Source organism: Anolis carolinensis, chromosome 2 (assembly GCF_035594765.1).
Source record: "Anolis carolinensis isolate JA03-04 chromosome 2, rAnoCar3.1.pri, whole genome shotgun sequence".
NCBI classification, from domain to species: Eukaryota; Metazoa; Chordata; class Lepidosauria; order Squamata; family Dactyloidae; genus Anolis; species Anolis carolinensis.
The window spans coordinates 193,201,434-193,220,718 of NC_085842.1; the positions used below are offsets into that span (position 1 = coordinate 193,201,434).

The 19,285-nt window shown below is 42.7% G+C and overlaps 1 protein-coding gene, 1 long non-coding RNA gene and 1 other non-coding gene across 4 annotated transcripts in view; 2 read left to right on the forward strand and 1 right to left on the reverse strand.

Annotated features, from left to right (window-relative positions):
- Positions 1-492: 492 nt before the first annotated feature.
- LOC134297141 (uncharacterized) lies at positions 493-13,376 on the reverse strand. Of its 2 annotated transcripts, none has more exons than XR_010003904.1 (3): positions 13,106-13,376; positions 1,980-5,681; positions 493-1,730 (listed from the first exon to the last, which is right to left on the reverse strand). It is a non-coding gene; the product is annotated as an uncharacterized LOC134297141 (long non-coding RNA). The 2 variants fall into 2 exon arrangements; XR_010003903.1 differs by lacking the exon at positions 493-1,730 and adding an exon at positions 1,785-1,949.
- swsap1 (SWIM-type zinc finger 7 associated protein 1) overlaps positions 2,898-19,285 on the forward strand; it is a 45,459-nt gene continuing 29,071 nt past the window's right edge. The window contains exon 1 of the mRNA XM_062974134.1: positions 2,898-3,122. Within this exon, the coding sequence (XP_062830204.1) occupies positions 2,913-3,122 (210 nt within the window). The 5' untranslated portion in view covers positions 2,898-2,912. The remainder of the gene's footprint in view (positions 3,123-19,285) is intronic.
- mir137b (microRNA mir-137b) lies at positions 13,183-13,279 on the forward strand. Its single transcript, NR_129855.1, has one exon. It is a non-coding gene; the product is annotated as a microRNA mir-137b (primary transcript).

Here is a 19,285-nt window from a genome sequence, read left to right on the forward strand (position 1 = left end):
CCTGCAATCCAGGTAAAATCTCCTTTGCCTGCCAGTTGTGGATAGAGCAAGTTGGTCGTTTCCACTATGTCAGTTATTGCTGCCCTGAGTCCCTTTGGGTGAGAAGGGTGGGATAGAAATGGGGGAAATAAATAAAATAAATATTGCAATGTAAATTGGTAGAAAGGTAGGTAATGATAGTGTGAATAATCAAAATTTGGTTGAGATAGTGCTTGTAGTTGTGGAAGAACTCTAATTTTTGCTTCTCATAGACGTGGCAGGGGGGTTTGGTTAACCAGTTAAAATTCAGGAGTAAACAAGGTTTTGTTTTTGTTTTTACCTGAAATTTTTTGGGGGTGGTTTGAACTCTAAACCATCCCCTTGGCTATGAGCTTGGTCCTAGCTCCCAGCTTCTCATTCCTGTCTCTCTTTACCGTGGTGGCCGTTCCCTCTCTGTGCCAGACCTGCCTGGCTCCAGCGCCACTTGCATCCATTGCCCTCTTTCCCTCCCTCTTGTTTTTTTTTTTATTTTCATGTCAGGAGTGACTTGAGAAACTGCAGGTCGCTTCTGGTGGGAGAGAATTGACCGTCTGCTAGGACATTGCCCAGGGGACACCCGGATGTTTTGATGTTTTTACCATCCTTGTGGGAGGCTTCTCTCATGTCACCTCATGGAGCTGGAGCTGATAGAGGGAGCTCATCCACGCTCTCCCCAGGTGGGATTCGAACCTGGCAGCCTTCAGGTCAGCAACCCAACCTTCAAGTCACAAGGCTTTAACCCACTACGCCATTGGGGGCTCCCTCCCTCTTGTTTAGGCCTGGCCTTCTACCAAGTGAAAGAGAAAAGTGCACACATCTCAATCCAGGTGTTTTATCTTTTCCCTTTGACTTCCTCTTCCTAGAATCCTAGAGTTGGAAGAGACCTCATGGGCCATCCAACTCCCAGGCATCCATAGCATTGAGCCATGGCGGTTAAAGTGGTGCATCCCCAGCAATGCAACAAACTGACTGTCCTTGGAGTGAATTCAGTGGCTGCAGAATTATAGAATCATAGACTCGAGCGTTGGAAGGGAGCACATGGGCTATCTAGTCCAACCACCAGCCAAGAAGCAGGAAAATCACATCCAAAGCACCCCTGACAGATTGCCATCCAACTTCTGTTTAAAAGCCTCCAAAGAAGGAGCTTCCACCATACTTTGAGGAAGAGAATTCCACTGTTGAACAGTTCTCATAGTTAGGAAGTTCTTCCTAATGTTCAGGTGAAATCTCCTTTCTTGTAGTTTGGTGCCATTTTTCCATGTTGCCTCATCACTCTAGAGCATGAATCTGGTTTCTGCCTCCTGCAGAATTCTGGGGTTTGTAGTTTGGTGAAGGCCAGGACCTGTCTGGCTGAGCTGTTTAAATCCACCTCCCTAAAGTGGATTTAAAGTGGATCCAAGCTCTGGTGTGATGAGGTCCAGAGCAGCAGAAAACAGACCTGCTCCCTCCTCTCTATGACTTTCCCTCACATATTTATACATGGCCATTATGTCTTGTTCTCCTCATCTTCCTCCTCTCTTCTTCTTCTTTCTCTCCTCCTCCTCCTCTCTTCTTCTTCTTTCTCTCTCCTCCCTAAAGTGGATTTAAAGTGGATCCAAGCTCTGGTGTGATGAGGTCCAGGGCAGCAGAAAACGGGCCTGCTCCCTCCTCTCTATGACTTCCCCTCACATATTTATACATGGCCATCATGTCTTCTCCTCCTCCTCTTCTTCCTCCTCTCTTCTTCTTCTTTCTCTCCTCCTCCTCCTCTCTCTTCTTCTTCTTCTTCTTCTTCTTCTTTCTCTCTCCTCCCTAAAGTGGATTTAAAGTGGATCCAAGCTCTGGTGTGATGAGGTCCAGGGCAGCAGAAAACGGGCCTGCTCCCTCCTCTCTATGACTTCCCCTCACATATTTATACATGGTCATCATGTCTTCTCCTCCTCCTCTTCTTCCTCCTCCTCCTCCTCCTACTCCTCTTCTACCTCCTCTCTTCTTCTTCTTTCTCTCCTCCTCTTCCTTCTCCTCTCTTCTTCTTCTTTCTCTCCTCCCCCTCCTCCTCTTCTTCTTCCTCCTCCTCTCTTCTTCTTCTTTCTCTACTCCCCTCCTCCTCTTCTTCTTCTTCTTCCTCCTTTCTTCTTCTTTCTCTCTTCCTCTTCCTCCTCTTCTTCCTCCTCTCTTCTTCTTCTTTCTCTCCTCCTCCCCCTTCCTCCTCCTCCTCTTCCTCCTCTCTTCTTCTTCTTTCTCTCCTGCTCTTCCTCCTCTTCTTCCTCCTCTCTTCTTCTTTCTCTCCTCCGCTTCCTCCTCCTCCTCTCTTCTTCTTTCTCTCTTCCTCCTCCTCCTCCTCCTCCTCCTCCTCCTCCTCTTCTTCTTCTTCCTCCACTCTTCTTCTTCTTGCTCTCCTCCTCCTCCTCCTCCTCCTCCCAGTTGCTCACTGCCAAGGCTGCCTATGCCCACTCCCAGCCCAGAGGTGCCACCCACCTGTCCAGATCGGCCCCCTTCCTTGCTGGCCCCCTTCTTGCTCCATTGGGACCCCCTGTGTGGCTCCTTGTGGGCCGGGAGAGGAGGACAAGCGAGACCCTTGCCCTGCATGGCATCTTTCCGGGCTTCCCACGTCACTCTCTCACCCACAAACCCACTCCCAGCCTTTCCCTTGGGTGGGTTCTCCTCTCTCCCTGCCTAGGCAGAGCATCGTGTTTCCTCCTGGGCAGCGTAGTATTGAGAGGCGACCTGGGGGAGGCAGGCGGGCTGTGCCTGTGTATATCATCCGAGGCAGGACTGGGTTGGGTTGATTTATTTTTCCTCCCTTCCCTGGGGTAGAATGGGCTGCGTTTTCTCTGCTTCTCCCTTCTCTCTCTCAGAAACATGGAGGTTTCTGGACCGTGGGTGGGTGTGGGGAAGAGGAAGCATCGGCAGCGATGGGGGAAAGGGGAGGGAAGAGAGAAGGAAGGGAGAGAGGGAGGGAGGGAGAACAAGGAGGAGGAGGAGGAGGGTGTGATCTTCATACACATCAGGATGGGATTCCAGAAGGAAGTCAGGGCTTTCCTCAGCTGGACCGTGGAGAGAAGGGGGCAAGGAAAGAAAAGCCAAGCCAATGCTGCCTCTCTTCCCCAACACCCCCCACCCCGGTGAGTGGAGGGCTGTCTATATCTTGTCTTTCTGTCTATTTGTCTCTTTCTGGGTGGCATGTCAGGGAGGGATGTTGTGGGATTGCATCGCCTCCCCAATGGCTTGGTCTGGAAGAGTTTCACGTCTCCTTGGGGTTCCTGGGTTTGGGCTTTTAAGGTGTGGCCGGCAAAGGGCTCTATGGACTGACCCCCCCTTTTTCTGAGCATGCGCGCCCCCAGCTCTTTCCCTATCAATCTCCCTTTTGACGCCCATGGCTTGGCTTTACGGGTTCTGCCCGACTTTCTTTCCCCGACCCCCATCTTTACTTGCTCTTTCCGCCACCACTTTGCCCAAGAGACCCACGAGAGAGGGGCCTTCCACACAGTCATATAACCCAGAAGATCAAGGCAGAAAAACCCACATTATCTCATTTGAAATGAGTCCACACTGGCATATATTCCAGCTCAAAGCAGAAAATGTGGGATTTTATTCAGTTGTGTGGAAAGGGCCAGAGAGAAAGAAAACACTCAGGTTATTCCACTCCCCTGCTCCTTCCTCCCTTTTCCTTGCATTAGGATGCAAAGAGCTTCCCCATCAAATATTCCTCACCTATCCATTGAAGACATACATTACTCAGGAGCCTCCGGTGGCCTAGGGGATAACTTGAAGGTTGGGTTGCTGAACTGAAGGCTGCCAGGTTTGAATCTCACCCGGGGAGAGCGCGGATGAGCTCTCTCTATCAGCTCCAGCTCCATGCAGGGACATGAGAGAAGCCTCCCACAAGGATGGTAAAACATCAAAAACATCCGGGTTGCTGACTTGAAGGCTGCCAGGTTCGAATCTCACCCAGGGAGAGCGCGGATAAGCTACCTCTATCAGCTCCAGCTCCATGCGGGGACGAGAGAAGCCTCCCACAAGGATGGTAAAACATCAAAAACATCCGGGCGTCCCCTGGGCAACATCCTTGCAGACGACCAATTCTCTCACTCCAGAAGCAACTCAGATTGCTCCTGACACACAAAAAAAACCCCTCAGGATTTCACATTGCTTATCTTTTGCTATTGGTCCTTTAGTGGCTTCTTCTCTTTTATTTGATTCTTCTTTTTCAGGGGGCCCTTCCACACAGCCGCATAACCCAGAATATCGGCAGAAAATCCCACATTATCTGCTTTGAACTGGAATATATGACAGCGTGGACTCAGATAACTCAGTTCAAAGCAGATATTGTGGGATTTTCTGTATTTATATTCTGTGGAAGGGCCCAGGCTCTGCCTTATCAGAGGCCTCTGATGGGCCAAAGGGCGGGATACAAACCTGACGAAAAATAGTATGTGTGTGTGTAGATAGGAAACAGTTTGGCTTTGCTCTCTTGCGTGTTTTTCTATAGATTCTAGAAACACACATAGAAGAGAATCAGAGCCTTTCTACACAGTCATATACAGTAGAGTCTCACTAATCCAAGCCTCGCTTATCCAAGCCTCTGGATAATCCAAGCCATTTTTGTAGTCAATGTTTTCAATATATCATGATATTTTGGTGCTAAATTCGTAAATACAGTAATTACAACATAACATTACTGCGTATTGAACTACTTTTTCTGTCAAATTTGTTGTATAACATGAAGTTTTGGCGCTTAATTTGTAAAATCATAACCTAATTTGATGTTTAATAGGCTTTTTCTTAATCCCTCCTTATTATCCAAGATATTCACTTATCCAAGCTTCTGCCAGCCCGTTTAGCTTGGATAAGTGAGACTCTACTGTAACTCTGAATATCAAGGCGGAGGGGCCCCTGGTGGCACAGTGTGTTAAAGCGCTGAGCTGCTGAACTTGTGGACCAAAAGGTCCCAGGTTCAAATCCTGGGAGTGGAATGAGTGCCCACTGTTAGCCCCGGCTCCTGCCAACCTAGCAGTTCGAAAACATGCAAAATATGAGTAGATCAATAGGTGCAGCTCTGGTGGGAAGGTAACGGCGCTCCATGCAGTCATGCTGGCCACATGACCTTGGAGGTGTCTATGGACAACGCCGGCTCTTCAACTTAGAAATGGAGATGAGCAGCAACCCCCAGAGTCAGTCATAACTGGACTTAATGTCAGGGGAAACCTTTACCTTTACCTTGGCTTTGCTATCTTGTGTGTTTTTCTAAAGATTCTATAAACACACATTGAAGAGAATCAGAGCCTTTCTACACAGTCATATAACTCTAAATATCAAGGCGGAACATCCCACATTATCTGCTTTGAGCTAGGTGATCTGAGTTCACACTGCCATATATTCCAGTTCAAAGCAGAAAAAGTGGGATTTTATTCAGCTGTTTGGAAGGGGGCAGAGAAAAAGAAAACACTCCAGTTATTCCACTCCTCAGCTCCTTCCTCTCTCTCTTCCTTGCATTAGGATGCAAACAGCTTCCCCATCAAATATTTCTCACCTATCCATTGAAGACATACATTACCCAGGATTTCACATTGCTTATCTTTTGCCATTGGTCCTTCAGTGGCTTCTTCTCTTTTATTTGATTCTTCTGTTTCAGGCTGTGCCTTATCAGAGGCCTCTGATCGGCCAAAGGGCGGGATACAAACCTGAAGAAAAATAGTATGTGTGTGTGTAGATAGAAATGATTTGGCTTTGCTCTCTTGTATGTTTTTCTAAAGATTCTGTAAACACATGGGAGAGAATCAGGGCCCTTCCACACACTCATATAACCCAGAATATCAAGGCGGAACATCCCACATTACCTGTTTTGAACTGGGTTATCTGAGTCCACACTGCCATATATTCCAGCTCAAAGCACATAATGTGGGATTTTAGTCAGCTGTGTGGAAGGGGCCTCAGTTGCCTGACTCAGCCACTGAAATTTAGGGGGATGGATGAGGTTCGTCTACAATTATTTCATATTTTTGGGGGGTGCAAATATAATAATAATAATAATAATAATAATAATAATAATAATAATACACGCATCATCCAAAAATACATCACACAGTCCTAGACACTTGGGAAGTGTTCGACTTGTGATTTTGTGATACGAAATCCAGCATATCTATCTTGTTTGCTGTGTCATAATATTATTATTATTATTATTATTATTATTATTATTATTATTATATTTTTATAACCCATTTCCATCTCCCCGAGGGGACTCGGAGTGGCTTACATAGGGACCAAGCCCAATGATCAACAGATAGAAAATTAAAACCACAACACTATAATTAAAACAATTAAACAATACAATAACATCATAAAATACATCGAAATGGCTTGGGTGAGATATTTAGGCTTGAGTCATGCTTGCATTCAAAGTTGCCTCGAAAGTCAGTTCAAGGAGGAGGAAATCTTGCAAAACTGAGAAAACAAGGGGATGTGATATGATTCAAGTAGAAATGTGTGTAGCAACAACAACAATATTTATTATGGTCCATAGACTTATCAGTGAAACAGATAATTGTTTATAAACTCTCCCATCTCAGGAGAAGTTCATTCTACCAAATACCAGATACATCTGCATGGCTCCATCTGCATTTATGCATCTGCATGTGTATAGGATCTATAGCTTTGCTCTGTTTTCCATCATTCCAACTCTTCTCTTTTTATTTCCCATAATCGGATCCAAAAAATCACATTGCTTCTGATCAGCCATCAGTGTGTTTTATGTGTGTGGATCTGAAGTTAACTACAGCCTCTTCCTTCTGCTTGGAAAGGAGGAGGGAATGGGGTACGGATCTAGGACTGAGTGCACCCAGTTCCCAAATGGTCCCAGTATCTTCAGTTTCTCCTACATTGTGTCCCACTCCCATCTGGTGACAGATGTCAGCACAAAAGACTTGATGTTAGAGCCATGATCTGAAGTCTCTGTGTGGATGGACTCTGTTGCCAACGCCTTTAGCTTTGCAACCAGGCGCGGTTATCATCACTACTATGGAGAGAAGCTCTTTGGAGCTGGCCTTGGTGCTGGAAAAAAGCGGCGGCAGGTAGGCGACCAGCCAAAGGGGAAACTGCTAAGCCTGAAATTAGACCCAGGTTTTCTTTCCCCCCTTTTATCCAATTGCCAATGCCATGCAGCAGAATAGAGCAACCTGTTTCAGGTGGCATGATTTGTATCCCTGGAGACAGAGGGATGAAGAGGGCCCAGGTTTGTGAGTGGGTTGTGCAGCAACAATTGTAAAAAAAAGTGTTGGTTGAAATGTTGCTGTTAATGGAGATTTTTTATTGTGTTAGAAGTGACGTGAGAACATACTGCAAGTTGCTTCTGGTGTGAGAGAATTATCTGTCTACTGAGATGTTGCCCAGGGGATGCCCAGATGTGTTACCATCCTGCTGGGAGGCTTCTCTCATGTCCCCGCAAGCTAGAGCTGACAGACAAGAGCTCATCACATCTTGCAGATTTGAACTGGCAGCCTTCAGGTCAGTAACCCAACCTTCAGGTCAGCAGTCCAGCCAGCACAAGGGGCCAGGCTGTGGCGCAGGCTGGTGAACAGCCTGCTGCAATAAATCACTCTGACCATGAGGTCATGAGTTCGAGGCCAGCCCATGGTGGGGTGAACACCCGTCAATTAAAAAAAATAGCCCCTGCTCGTTGCTGGCCTAGCAACCCGAAAGATAGTTGCATCTATCAAGTAGGAAATAAGGTAACACTTATAAAGTGGGGAGGCAAATTTAACTAATTTACAACATTGGAATGAGGAAGTGCCGTCACAGTGGATGATGAAGCAGCTGCTCCCCCCTGTTGCCAGAATCGAACATCCCCCCAGGAGAAGGTTAAATTGCCTCTGCGTCTGTCTCTGTCTTGGTTCTATGTGTATATGGGCATTGAATGTTTGCCCTATATGTCTATAATGTGATCCGCCCTGAGTCTCCTTCAGGGTGAGAAGGGCAGAATATAAATACTGCAAATAAATAAATAAATAAATTAATAAATTAATAAATTTAACCCATTGTGCCACCACAGCTTCTTAATGGGTACACGGGTGCCATTTGGCTTCCTTTCCTGATGGGCCAGCACAGATTACATAGACTCAACAAATCCAAGAAAAATCCAGCCAGAAAGCAAAATATTTGGGAGGGAAATCAGCTTTCGAAAAGTCTGGAAACAGAGGTTTGAAAAGTCGGCGGGTTGCTGTGTGGTTGGTGCATATGTATGTATATGTCCTCGTGAGGTAGGAGAGAGAACAGCAAGGGAAAGTGTATTTCTGGAGAAAGTATAGAATTTAATTCTGATTCTAACATTATATCACCTGTCAAGTGCAAAAAAACCCACCTTCCTTGCTTGATTGTTCAGTGACCATTTCACAACATGCCATTATACATAGCACTATGATCCATCCCACGTTCACTAGCATGGCTGTATCCTATGGAACCCTAGGATTTGTGGTTTGGTCAGGGACACCAGAGGAGCCTCTTGGGTGAGTATTCCCTAGACTGCAAGTCCTAGAATTGCATAGAGTGGAACCAGCAGGGTATACTGAAATCATAGTGCTATGATGCTGAAAACAGTAAAGGCCCCAAAGTGGCAAGATACCAGTGGGGGTACTGCATGCTTGTGAAAGTTTCTGCCCCAGAGGCTTATTTTGTATTAATGTCTACTGTACAACAAATTGTGTTGTGTGAATGAAAATGGTCTACCTATTTCATGGCTGGTTACCATAAAAGCATGATCTTTTTATATCATTATTCAAAACATATGATAGGTGAAGGTAACAGTGCTTCATCATGTGGCTGCACTAATCAGAAATAAGGTTCCTTCTACACTGCCAAATAAAATCCAAATTATCTGCTTTAAACTGGATTATCTCACAGTGTAGACTCATATAATACAGTTCAAAGCAGATAATGTGGATTATCTGCTTTGATAATCTGGATTTTATGGCAGTGTAGAAGAGGCTTAAGTGACGCAGAGGAACTGGAAAACTTACCATCCAATTGAACAACAGCTGGGATCCTGTGGATGTTTTCCACACATAGGTTCTTTCATGCATGTGGCTATCATGTTTTTTGGCCATGGGATAATACTTGTATTAAATTCATAGTTGTGCAAGTGTAATTGTTGTATATGCAGTTGTGCATTCTTAAGTGGTGGTTCATCAGCACATTCCATGTACTACTTCCTTTCCTTGGAGTGTGGACACAGCAGGCACATCTGCAGGTAAACACCAGTTGGATCTGGTTCATCGGATGGATACTGTAGCACACCCACTACTTTACTGTGTGGTATAAATTTATCCTACCAAAGCCCAGTGTTGGAAATCTCTTAATGTCATGCACTGCAAGTCGCTTCTGGTATGAGAAGTTTTGTGTGGTAACTTGCTATTTTGCAATCTTGTTCATTTTGCTAGTGACGGTCTTAGGCCAATGTGTCTTAAAATGGGAGACAGGGCTCTCTAAGAACACATAATGGTGACCAGGATGGGATGGAACCCTCTATTGATTTCTATTGAATATCTGGTTTGGACTTTTTTTTCGTGTCAGGAGCAACCGGAGTTGCTTCTGGAGTGAGAGAATTGGCCGTCTGCAAGGACGTTGCCCAGAGGATGCCCAGATGTTTTGACGTTTATGGGAGGCTTCTCTCATGTCCCCGCATGGAGCTGGAGCTGATAGGGGGAGCTCATCCACGCTCTCCCCGGGTGGGAATCGAACCTGGCAGCCTTCAGGTCAGCAACCCAACCTTCAAATCACAAGGCTTTTATCCCCTAGGCCACCAGAAGCTGGTGGGGTTGGACTTAAGACCAGGGATCAGTTGGCCACTTTAAATACACCTTGTCACAGCAAACACTGAGAATGGGAGAGATGAAGGAAGGCCACCATAGTATTACACTCCTCCAGCGATACCTGGCTTTTCTCTTTTTGCTGAATTTGGATGCCTTCAGACCCAAACAGCATTGCTTAAAAAAATCTTTGATTGTAAAGCTAGAGGGCGAGCCTGATCATTAGGTAGACTGACTAAGGGCCCTTCCACACAGCCCTATATCCCAGAATATCAAGGCAGAAAACCTCACAATATCTTAGTGTGGATTTAGATAACCTAGTTCAAAGCAGATATTGTGGGATTTTCTGCCTTGATATTCTGGGATATAGGGCTGGGTGGAAGGGCCCTTGGGTGGCAAAATCTTGGAAGGGAGGGAGGAACACTGGCAGCTTCACGGGCCTTTCTCCCTTTAAGCCTCAGGCGCAGTGGAAGACAGAGTCACATCACTAGTAGAACTTGATCACTGATTAAGTTTACCTCTGCACACAGAAATCAAGGTGATGCCATCTTGTCATTTGCCTCAGGCAGCAAAAGGTATTGGGTCAGACTCGCACAACAATTTGCTGGAATCAGGGTTTACTGTGTAGTGTTGTTGTGGCTATAGCAGCTCATCCCCATGGGCATATTGTTGCCTGTCAGTTGAAATCCCAGTGCCAACACTTGTTAGACCAAGTCAGATTTGGGCCCAAGGTGATCAAAATGTATCCACTCCATCCCTAGCCCCTTGTTTCAGAGTCATTCTAAGCCAGTGGTTCCCAACCTGTGGGTCCCCAGATGTTTTGGCTTAACAGCTGGTAAACTGGCTGGGATTTCTGGGGACCCATAGGTGGAGAACCACTGTTCTAAGCTATCATCACTGGTCACTTCTGGTATGCATAATAGCCATGGCAGGACATGGGATGTGCTGCATCTGGTTATGCTATGAAAAGTCTTATCGATGCCACAAGTTGTTAGCTTGTGCTGGTACTCTTACAGCTAGAAATATGAAAAACAGATAGAGGAATTTGTCTTTTATTTTTCACTTGGCATGTAAACTTGCAAGTCTTGTGCATGTTCTTTGCACCAGTAGAGCCGGGCTGCGAGTTGTAAGCCCATTGGCCTAAGCAAATTAACTAATGTTCTCCTGTGAGCCTGAGTTGAGCTGTTGAGCCATGAGTTATTTGCTTTTCTTCAGACATTACTAAGAGTATTGGCAAAGTAATGTATATTATGAGAAGACAGGCAAAAGAGAAAAAGCATTTAATTCTAACACTGTAGTAATAGTAGTAGTAATGTTAATAATACAGTAGAGTCTCACTTATCCAACATAAACGGGCCGGCAGAACGTTGGATAAGCGAATATGTTGGATAATGAGGGATTAAGGAAAAGCCTATTACACATCAAATTAGGTTATGATTTTACAAATTAAGCACCAAAACATCATGTTTAACAACAAATTTGACCGAAAAAGTAGTTCAATACGCAGTAATGCTATGTAGTAATTACTGTATTTATGAATTTAGCACCAAAATATTACGATGTGTTGAAAACATTGACTACAAAAATGCATTGGATAATCCAGAATGTTGGATAAGTGAGACTCTACTGTAATATGGTGGTACCACTACGTGTACAGTATGACTCCTCGTTCCTGTGAGACCTGTATCCATGGCTTCATTTATCCACATCTGACAAAGTGTGTCCTTCCTAGGCATGTTTAGGTCCTCCAGCTCTACTCTGTAGGAGTTTGAGTTAGAAGTTGTTCATCTCAATAAGGATTATCCATGGTTTTGAATATCTACAGAAAATACAGGCCTACTCCCCAAGGATTCAGTGCCTATATTGTATTACTATGTTGAATTTACCCACTTGTTAAGGCTAGATAAACAGGGGTTGTTTTTTTAAAAAAAAGGTTTGCTCTAGGATCCCGCTCTCAAGTTGCCCTCTTAGGGTATTTATTTATTGATTTATTTATCATGTCAGAAGCAAACTGAGAATACAGATATAATGTATTTTAAAAACCACAAACAAAGTTAAAAACTTGGCATTATACTAAGTTTCCTTTGACCAGTAACTGGCCACTTGGAGTATCTTTGGTATTGCTGTAACTATGGTAATTGATGTTTACTGTTGTTGTTATTGATGAAGACGATCATAGTCTTGGGCCTAATTTGTGTTTATGAGTCATTTTGTTTCCATTTGAAATGGAATTTCTATCAGAATTGCCAGAATTCTTTATAGAAGCAATGAGCCCTAGTAATATGTTACATTTTGAAGGGTCAACTAGAGAAATGGCTGCTAGATTCCCATCATCCCTATTCAGCATAGCCAAAGATGAGAAGTTTGGGTGTTTTGACAACTGCATGACAAAAATAGTTCATCTTATCCTAGAATCATAGGACAAGAAGCTTCTTCACCTTATCTTACTCCTCATGGCCGAAATGATATTATTGATTAAGAATATACTCTTGACTATTTTAGTATTTTACTATATTACGTATATAATTGTGTTTTTATCTTGATGTATTTTACCTGCTGATGATGTGTGTTATGTATGTATTTTATTTTGTTCTACTGTAATTACCTGGGCTTCGCCCCATGTTAGCTGCCCCGAGTCCCTTCGGGGAGATGGAGGCAGGGTACAAAAATAAAGTTATTATTATAATACTATTATTGACAGATGGAACAAGGACTGGTGTCACCTGGTGTAGTAACTGATTGTGCCACTCTGCACTTCGTTATTGCAGATAGCCAGCTTATTCATAGGTTCTACTGCATTTTAGGAAAAATTTTATAATTCTTACAATTTTTACTGGGATTTTATGTATATTGTTATTTTTATATCATATGTTTATACTTGTGTACTGTGTATTGCGGTTTATATAGTGCTTCTGTGAGCTGCCCAAGGCCTCTTGGTTAGATGGTGGCAGGGTACAAATAAAGATTTATTATTATTATTATTATTATTATTATTATTATTATTATTATTATTATTGTTATTCATGGTGTCACTCCCATTAACCTCTTCTTGGACCAGACCAGACCACAATATTGTAGCTAAAATACCAGAAAACTTGATAAAATCAATGACTATAAAAAAATCCAGTAGCAATGAAAACAACAGCATGTGTTTTTAGTGAGTACAGACAAAATGACATGATTCAAAACATAATTGTAATTGGGTAAAAATGACAGTTCTGATCAGAGTGCAAGTGCATTAGAAAATAAAAAAGTAAATTAGCATAAAATTTTATACTTGTAGTTATACTGATATAGCCCCTTACCTTTACAGGTTAAGATGTCTTGCTCGAAATAGTCCTGATGGTGGGATTTTGCTGAAAAAGGTCCAGCGGAATGGATAACTGACTAGCTCCCTTCAATAACGGGTATTCTTGGGTATATAATACAGATGGCGTTGTTATTGCTTGAGAATACGCGTAGTTGAGGGGATGCTGATTCATCTCAGCGGTTAATGCAACGTGGGCCCTCTTTATGTGTCTGTTTCTCTGTTCTGTCTTTCTGTCCTTCCAGAACACACAGTGCATCTCTTCTTAACCTGTTTTTGACAAGAGTAATAAAATGAAGAACCATACTTGTATACTTCCGGGATAACTCTCATTGCTTCTTCAGCCTTAAGTGGACCTTTTGTTTGGCATGCTTAAGTCATATTTTTTGGACATCCTGTCCTTTGCAGGATTCTGAGAATAATAATAATAATAATAATAATAATAATAATAATAATAATAATAATAATAATATCTGCCTCGAAGATCAGGTGGCAGAGGACTCTTACAAGTAAAACAAACAGTCAAAGAAGAACATGCCCTGGCAGAATATGTAAAGCAAAGTGAAGAACTTGCTTTGATTGAAGTCAAAAATCAGAAACTCCTCAAAGCACAGCAGACAAAGAATCAGTACAAGAAAACCCCACTCCAAATAGAGCTGACAGCTGGCACAACAAAACATTGCATGGAAAGTTCCTTGACAAAATTGAAGGAAAAGCTGATAAGGAGAAGACCTGGCTCTGGCTCACGAATGGGACCCTGAAGAAGGAGACAGAAGGCCTGATCCTTGCAGCCCAGGAGCAAGCCATCAGGACAAATGCAATTAAGGCCAAGATCGAAAAATCAGCTGAAGACCCAAAATGCAGACTGTGCAAGGAAACCGACAAAACCATTGATCATATCCTCAGCTGCTGTAAGAAAATCGCACAGACAGAGTACAAACAGAGGCACAACTATGTGGCCCAAATGATTCATTGGAACTTATGCCTCAAGTACCACCTCCCAGCAGTAAAGAACTGGTGGGATCACAAACCTGCAAAACTATTGGAAAATGAGCATGCAAAGATACTTTGGGACTTCCGAATCCAGACTGACAAAGTTCTGGAACACAACACACCAGACATCACAGTTGTGGAAAAGAAAAAAGGTTTGGATCATTTATGTTGCCATCCCAGGTGACAGTCGCATTGACGAAAAACAACAGGAAAAACTCAGCTGCTATCAGGACCTCAAGATTGAACTCCAAAGACTCTGTCAGAAACCAGTACAGGTGGTCCCGGTGGTGATCGGCACATTGGATGCCGTGCCAAAAGATCTCAGCCGGCATTTGGAAACAATAGACATTGACAAAATTACAATCTGCCAACTGCAAAAGGCCACCCTACTGGGATCTGCACGCATCATCCGAAAATACATCCAGTCCTAGACACTTGGGAAGTGTTCGACTTGTGATTTTGTGATACAAAATCCAGCATATCTATCTTGTTTGCTGTGTCATACAATAAAATAACAACAACAACAACAAGACTCAGGGTGGATCACAGTACACATATACGGCCAATATTCAATGCCGTTTGGACAGACGGGACAGAACAAAGCAGGATTCAATGCCATTATCAGACATACCACATATACAGACAGACAGTAGAGGCTATTTAACATTCTCCAGCTTCCAGCTTCATGAGGGTATGCTCGATTCTGGCCACAGGGGGAGCTGCCGTTTCATCATCCACTGTGACACCGAGTCCTTTTTGATAGTAGTACTTCCTCATGTTCTTCACACACCGCCGGCAGTTTTATGGTGTCATAAATTCAGTTAAATTAGCCTCCCCATATTAAGTGGTACCTAGATTTCTCTACTTACAGACACAGCTGTTTTCGAGCTGCTTAGGTGGGCAGCAAGCTAGGCTATTAAAAGTTGGGAGCTTAACTCCGACCCGAGCTTCGAACTAACAACCGCTCGGTCAATGGTGATTAATTGCTGCTGGCTACTAACCATCTGCGCCACTTATTATCTTGGAGGACAGTAAGTTGCACATTAGTCTGATGGGAGAGAAACAGCACTTGTTCATCCTGCCATCCTAAAGGGTAGATATCAATCTTTCTCTGAAAGAGCTAATCAATTTGGTCATCCAGAGATTCCTCTCATACATCTTGAAGATTAGGACCTTTTACCAACTAAGAAGCTGTACTCTGGTCCCACCCATTCTTGGGGACAGCAAAGAACTTTAGGCAAACTTGAGCAAATAAACTCTTTGGTAACATTGTTTTTCTCCAGGATTCATCAGGTAGATCTTGGCGAATGGATATAGTGGCAGGGTCTCTTCACTGATTCTTGATGCTGCTTGTGAAGAGAAAGAAAGTGATTGCTTCCCAGTATTGAACTTATACTCTCCTTGCTCCCTGGAAGAGGAAATTTTCAAGGAGAACTATAAAAGGGAGGCTTGCAAGCCATTTACCCAGGAGCTGCACTTTAGCCTCTTGGAAAGACGCATGATTAGGAAAGGAGGAGAAAAAAAGGCTAAAATGTTGGGTGGAAAAACTAGTAATCAAGTGTACAGTATTTTTTTAAAAAGCAAAAATAGTGACAGGGCCTCTGTAAACAAGGATGATATTTTGAATTTTAATATTTGGATTTACTGATATTTACGTCATGCATGTGGCTCCATTTATTGAATGTTAATGTTTGTATTTATTGATATTTACATAATTGTGCATGTGGGTTCATTTATTGCTGGCATCTCTCCCTATCAATGATTTGTAGGTGTCGTGCTGGGTCTGAAGGAAATGAATGTAACGAAAAAGGACACAATTTCTGCAAGATTAAACACCACCGTTGAAACCCTGAGGTTTGGATAAGTCAGGAGCATATTCACTTTTATCTGGTGTCAGATGTAAAATAGCCAGGCCCAGTTTGTACTTGGATAGATAACCAGCAGGGAGTTGAAAACTCACAGAGAGACTTTTCCAGACAGTCAGCATTGACAATATTATCCTAGATGGAATCAGAGTCTGATTCAGTATAAAGTAGATTCTTACATGGCAGAAGTGAGATGAACTGGATGGCCTCTTGGGTTTCTATTATTATTATTATTATTATTATTATTATTATTATTATTATTATTATTATTATTATGGCTGGGTGGCCATCTGTTGGGGATGCTTTGATTGTTCTTTTCCAGCATGTCAGAAGGGGATTGGACTGGTTGGCTACTGAGGTCTTCCACTGAAATACTGTTAAGTTTAGGTTGGCTAAAATTGTTTTTCATTTTAAATATTGTACTATTCTTTTTTTCTTCTCCCCCCCCCCCCAAACTACAAACCAGTAGTGTGCATAGAAATTTGTTCATTTTTTTTCAGTTAGTTCACATAAACACTCTCCATCCATCTGCCACTGGCCCGTCCTGTCTGTCAATTTTCAAATAGGTTGCTAGTTTGAATCCGGGGAGCAGGGTGAGTTCCCGTTGTTAGCCCCAGCTTCTGCCAAACTAGCAGTTCAAAAACATGCAATTGTGATTAGATCAATAATAATAATAATAATAATAATAATAATAATAATAATAATAATATTTATTTATATCCTGCCTCCATCTCCCCCGAAGGGGACTCGGGGCGGCTTACAGAAAAATCAAAATACAAACAAACAATGATAAAATATGACACATCAAAGGACAACAACAGAAACCAATAATAAATATACACAATAAGCGAAAAAACACAACACGGAATTAAAACATCAAATTAAAAACAATGAGGTTGCAATAGTGGATAAGCAATAGGTACCACTCTGGTGGGAAGGTAATGGCACTCCATCCAGTCATGCTGGCCACATGACCTTGGAGGTGTCTATGGACAACGCCAGCTCTTCGGCATAGAAATGGAGATGAGCACCAACCCCCAAAGTTGGACACGACTAGACTTAATGTCAGGGGAAAACCTTTACCTTTACTATATAACATAATATATAAACTTGGCTTCAAAAAGAGCTCTGTGGCTGAAAAAGTTTGAAAACCCCTGAAATGCTGGATATTTTAATTGCAATGCAAATTGTTTTAATTGTTGTTATTGCTTGTGAAGAAAGGAAAAAAAGAAGGAAGAAAGGCTTTTTAATCAAGTCAACCTAATATTTACCTTCTAAGGAGTAGGCCTGCACTGGGAACTAAGCACATTGATGAATATAGTTTGGAAAATCAATCTCCAGCAGGTTGGAGCTCCATACTAAATTAATTCCTTCCCCTACAACTTTTGCCTCCAATTCATCCTAGAAACTGATTCTGCAATATCTTCATATCTCCATCAAGAGCTGGATGCATTTGTACTTTTTGGAATGGCCAGCCCTGCAGCAACCAGCTACAGTGACAGATGCCTGGGCAGTAGTGACAGCCCTAGAGCCATTTTTCAGAGCCCTTGGTTATTTATTTTCACTTAGAGGGCAGAATGGTGTGTTTCTCACAACCCACCCTTGTCCTTTACACTAGCTGGCTGCTCTTTGGGGTGGTAGAGGACACTGTCCTGCATCCAGTGCTGAAATAAGATTCAGTAATGATAATAATGACCATTAATTTATATTCTGCCCTTCTCCCCTTGGGAACTCAGAGCGGATTACAGTATAAACTGATACAAGGAAATGTTCAGCGCCTTGTTACAATACAATGAGACACACAAACACAAGCAAAGGCTTCTCCTTTCATTTCTAGCTTTGGAGGCAGTGCTCATCTCTGCTCTGGAGGAGGTAATCCTCTCCATTTCCAAGCCGAAGGGCCTGCATTGTCACCTCCTGGTCGTATGACTGGCATGACTGCTTAGAGCATCTTATGCCTTTCCTGCTGAAGCAGTACCTATTTATCTACTCACATTTGCATGTTTTCGAACTACTAGGTTGGCAGGAGCTAGGGCTAACAGCGGGAGCTCACCCCATCCCGCAGATTCAAACTGTCAACCTTCAGGTCAGCAGTTCAGCAGCACAAGGGTTTAACCCATTGTACCACCGCAGCCCCCTCCAGCTGGCTCTTGTATGAGAAATGCAAAGAGGGACCATCTTTGTCCCAGGCAGCAGAAGGTCTCGGAGCAACATTGTGAGAGAGAATATTTATTTATTTACTTATTTATTATTCACAACATTTATATCCCATCCTTCTCTCCCAGAAGGGGACTCAGAGTTGCTTACAAGTTATATGTATGTACAATATATTATTAGCAGGGCACGATATTAGTATCATATATTACTATATTGTACTATACAGTGTTCCCTCACTACTTTGCGGTTCACTTTTCATGGATTCGCTGTTTCGCAGTTTTTCAATCTATATATATAAAAGAGTGATGGCATCACGGCAATTCACAAAACAACAAAAGTACAGGCCCCCCCAACCTCAAAATTTGACAACACAACCCATCATCCACGCCTCAAGGTTGATACAACAAAAAGAAAAGAAAAATAAAGTCCTAATTAGAGGGAGAGCAATAATTTTTTTTATCCAATTGCTGACAGTTTAGAGGGCTAATCTCTGCCCACTTGGTTGCCTAGCAACCAAGGGACAGCCAAGTTTCAGTTAGGGGACAGGCAGATATAGGCCTTACTTAGGTTTCTTCCACAGATTATCTAATTTGCACTGGATTATATGGCAGTGTAGACTCAAGGCCCTTCCACACAGCTATATAACCCATTTATAATCTTATATTATCTGCTTTGCACTGGATTATCTTGACTCCGCACTACCATATAATCCACTTCAGTGTGCATTTTATACAGCTGTGAAGAAGGGGCCTCATATAATCCAGTTCTGAGCAGATAATATAAGATTAGAAATATACAGTAGAGTCTCACTTATCCAACGTAAACAGGCCGGCAGGATAAGTGAATATGTTGGATAATAAGAAGGGATTCAGGAAAAGCCAATTAAACATCAAATTAGGTAATCGTTATACAAATTAAGCACCAAAACATCATATTATACAACAAATTTGACAGAAAAAGTAGTTCCATGCGCAGTAATGCTATGTAGTATTTACAGTAGAGTCTCACTTATCCAACACTCGCTTATCCAACGTTCTGGATTATCCAACACATTTTTGTAGTCAATGCTTTCAATATATGATATTTTGGTGCTAAATTCATAAATACAGTAATTACTATATAGCATTACTGTGTACTGAACTACTTTTTCTGCCAAATTTGTT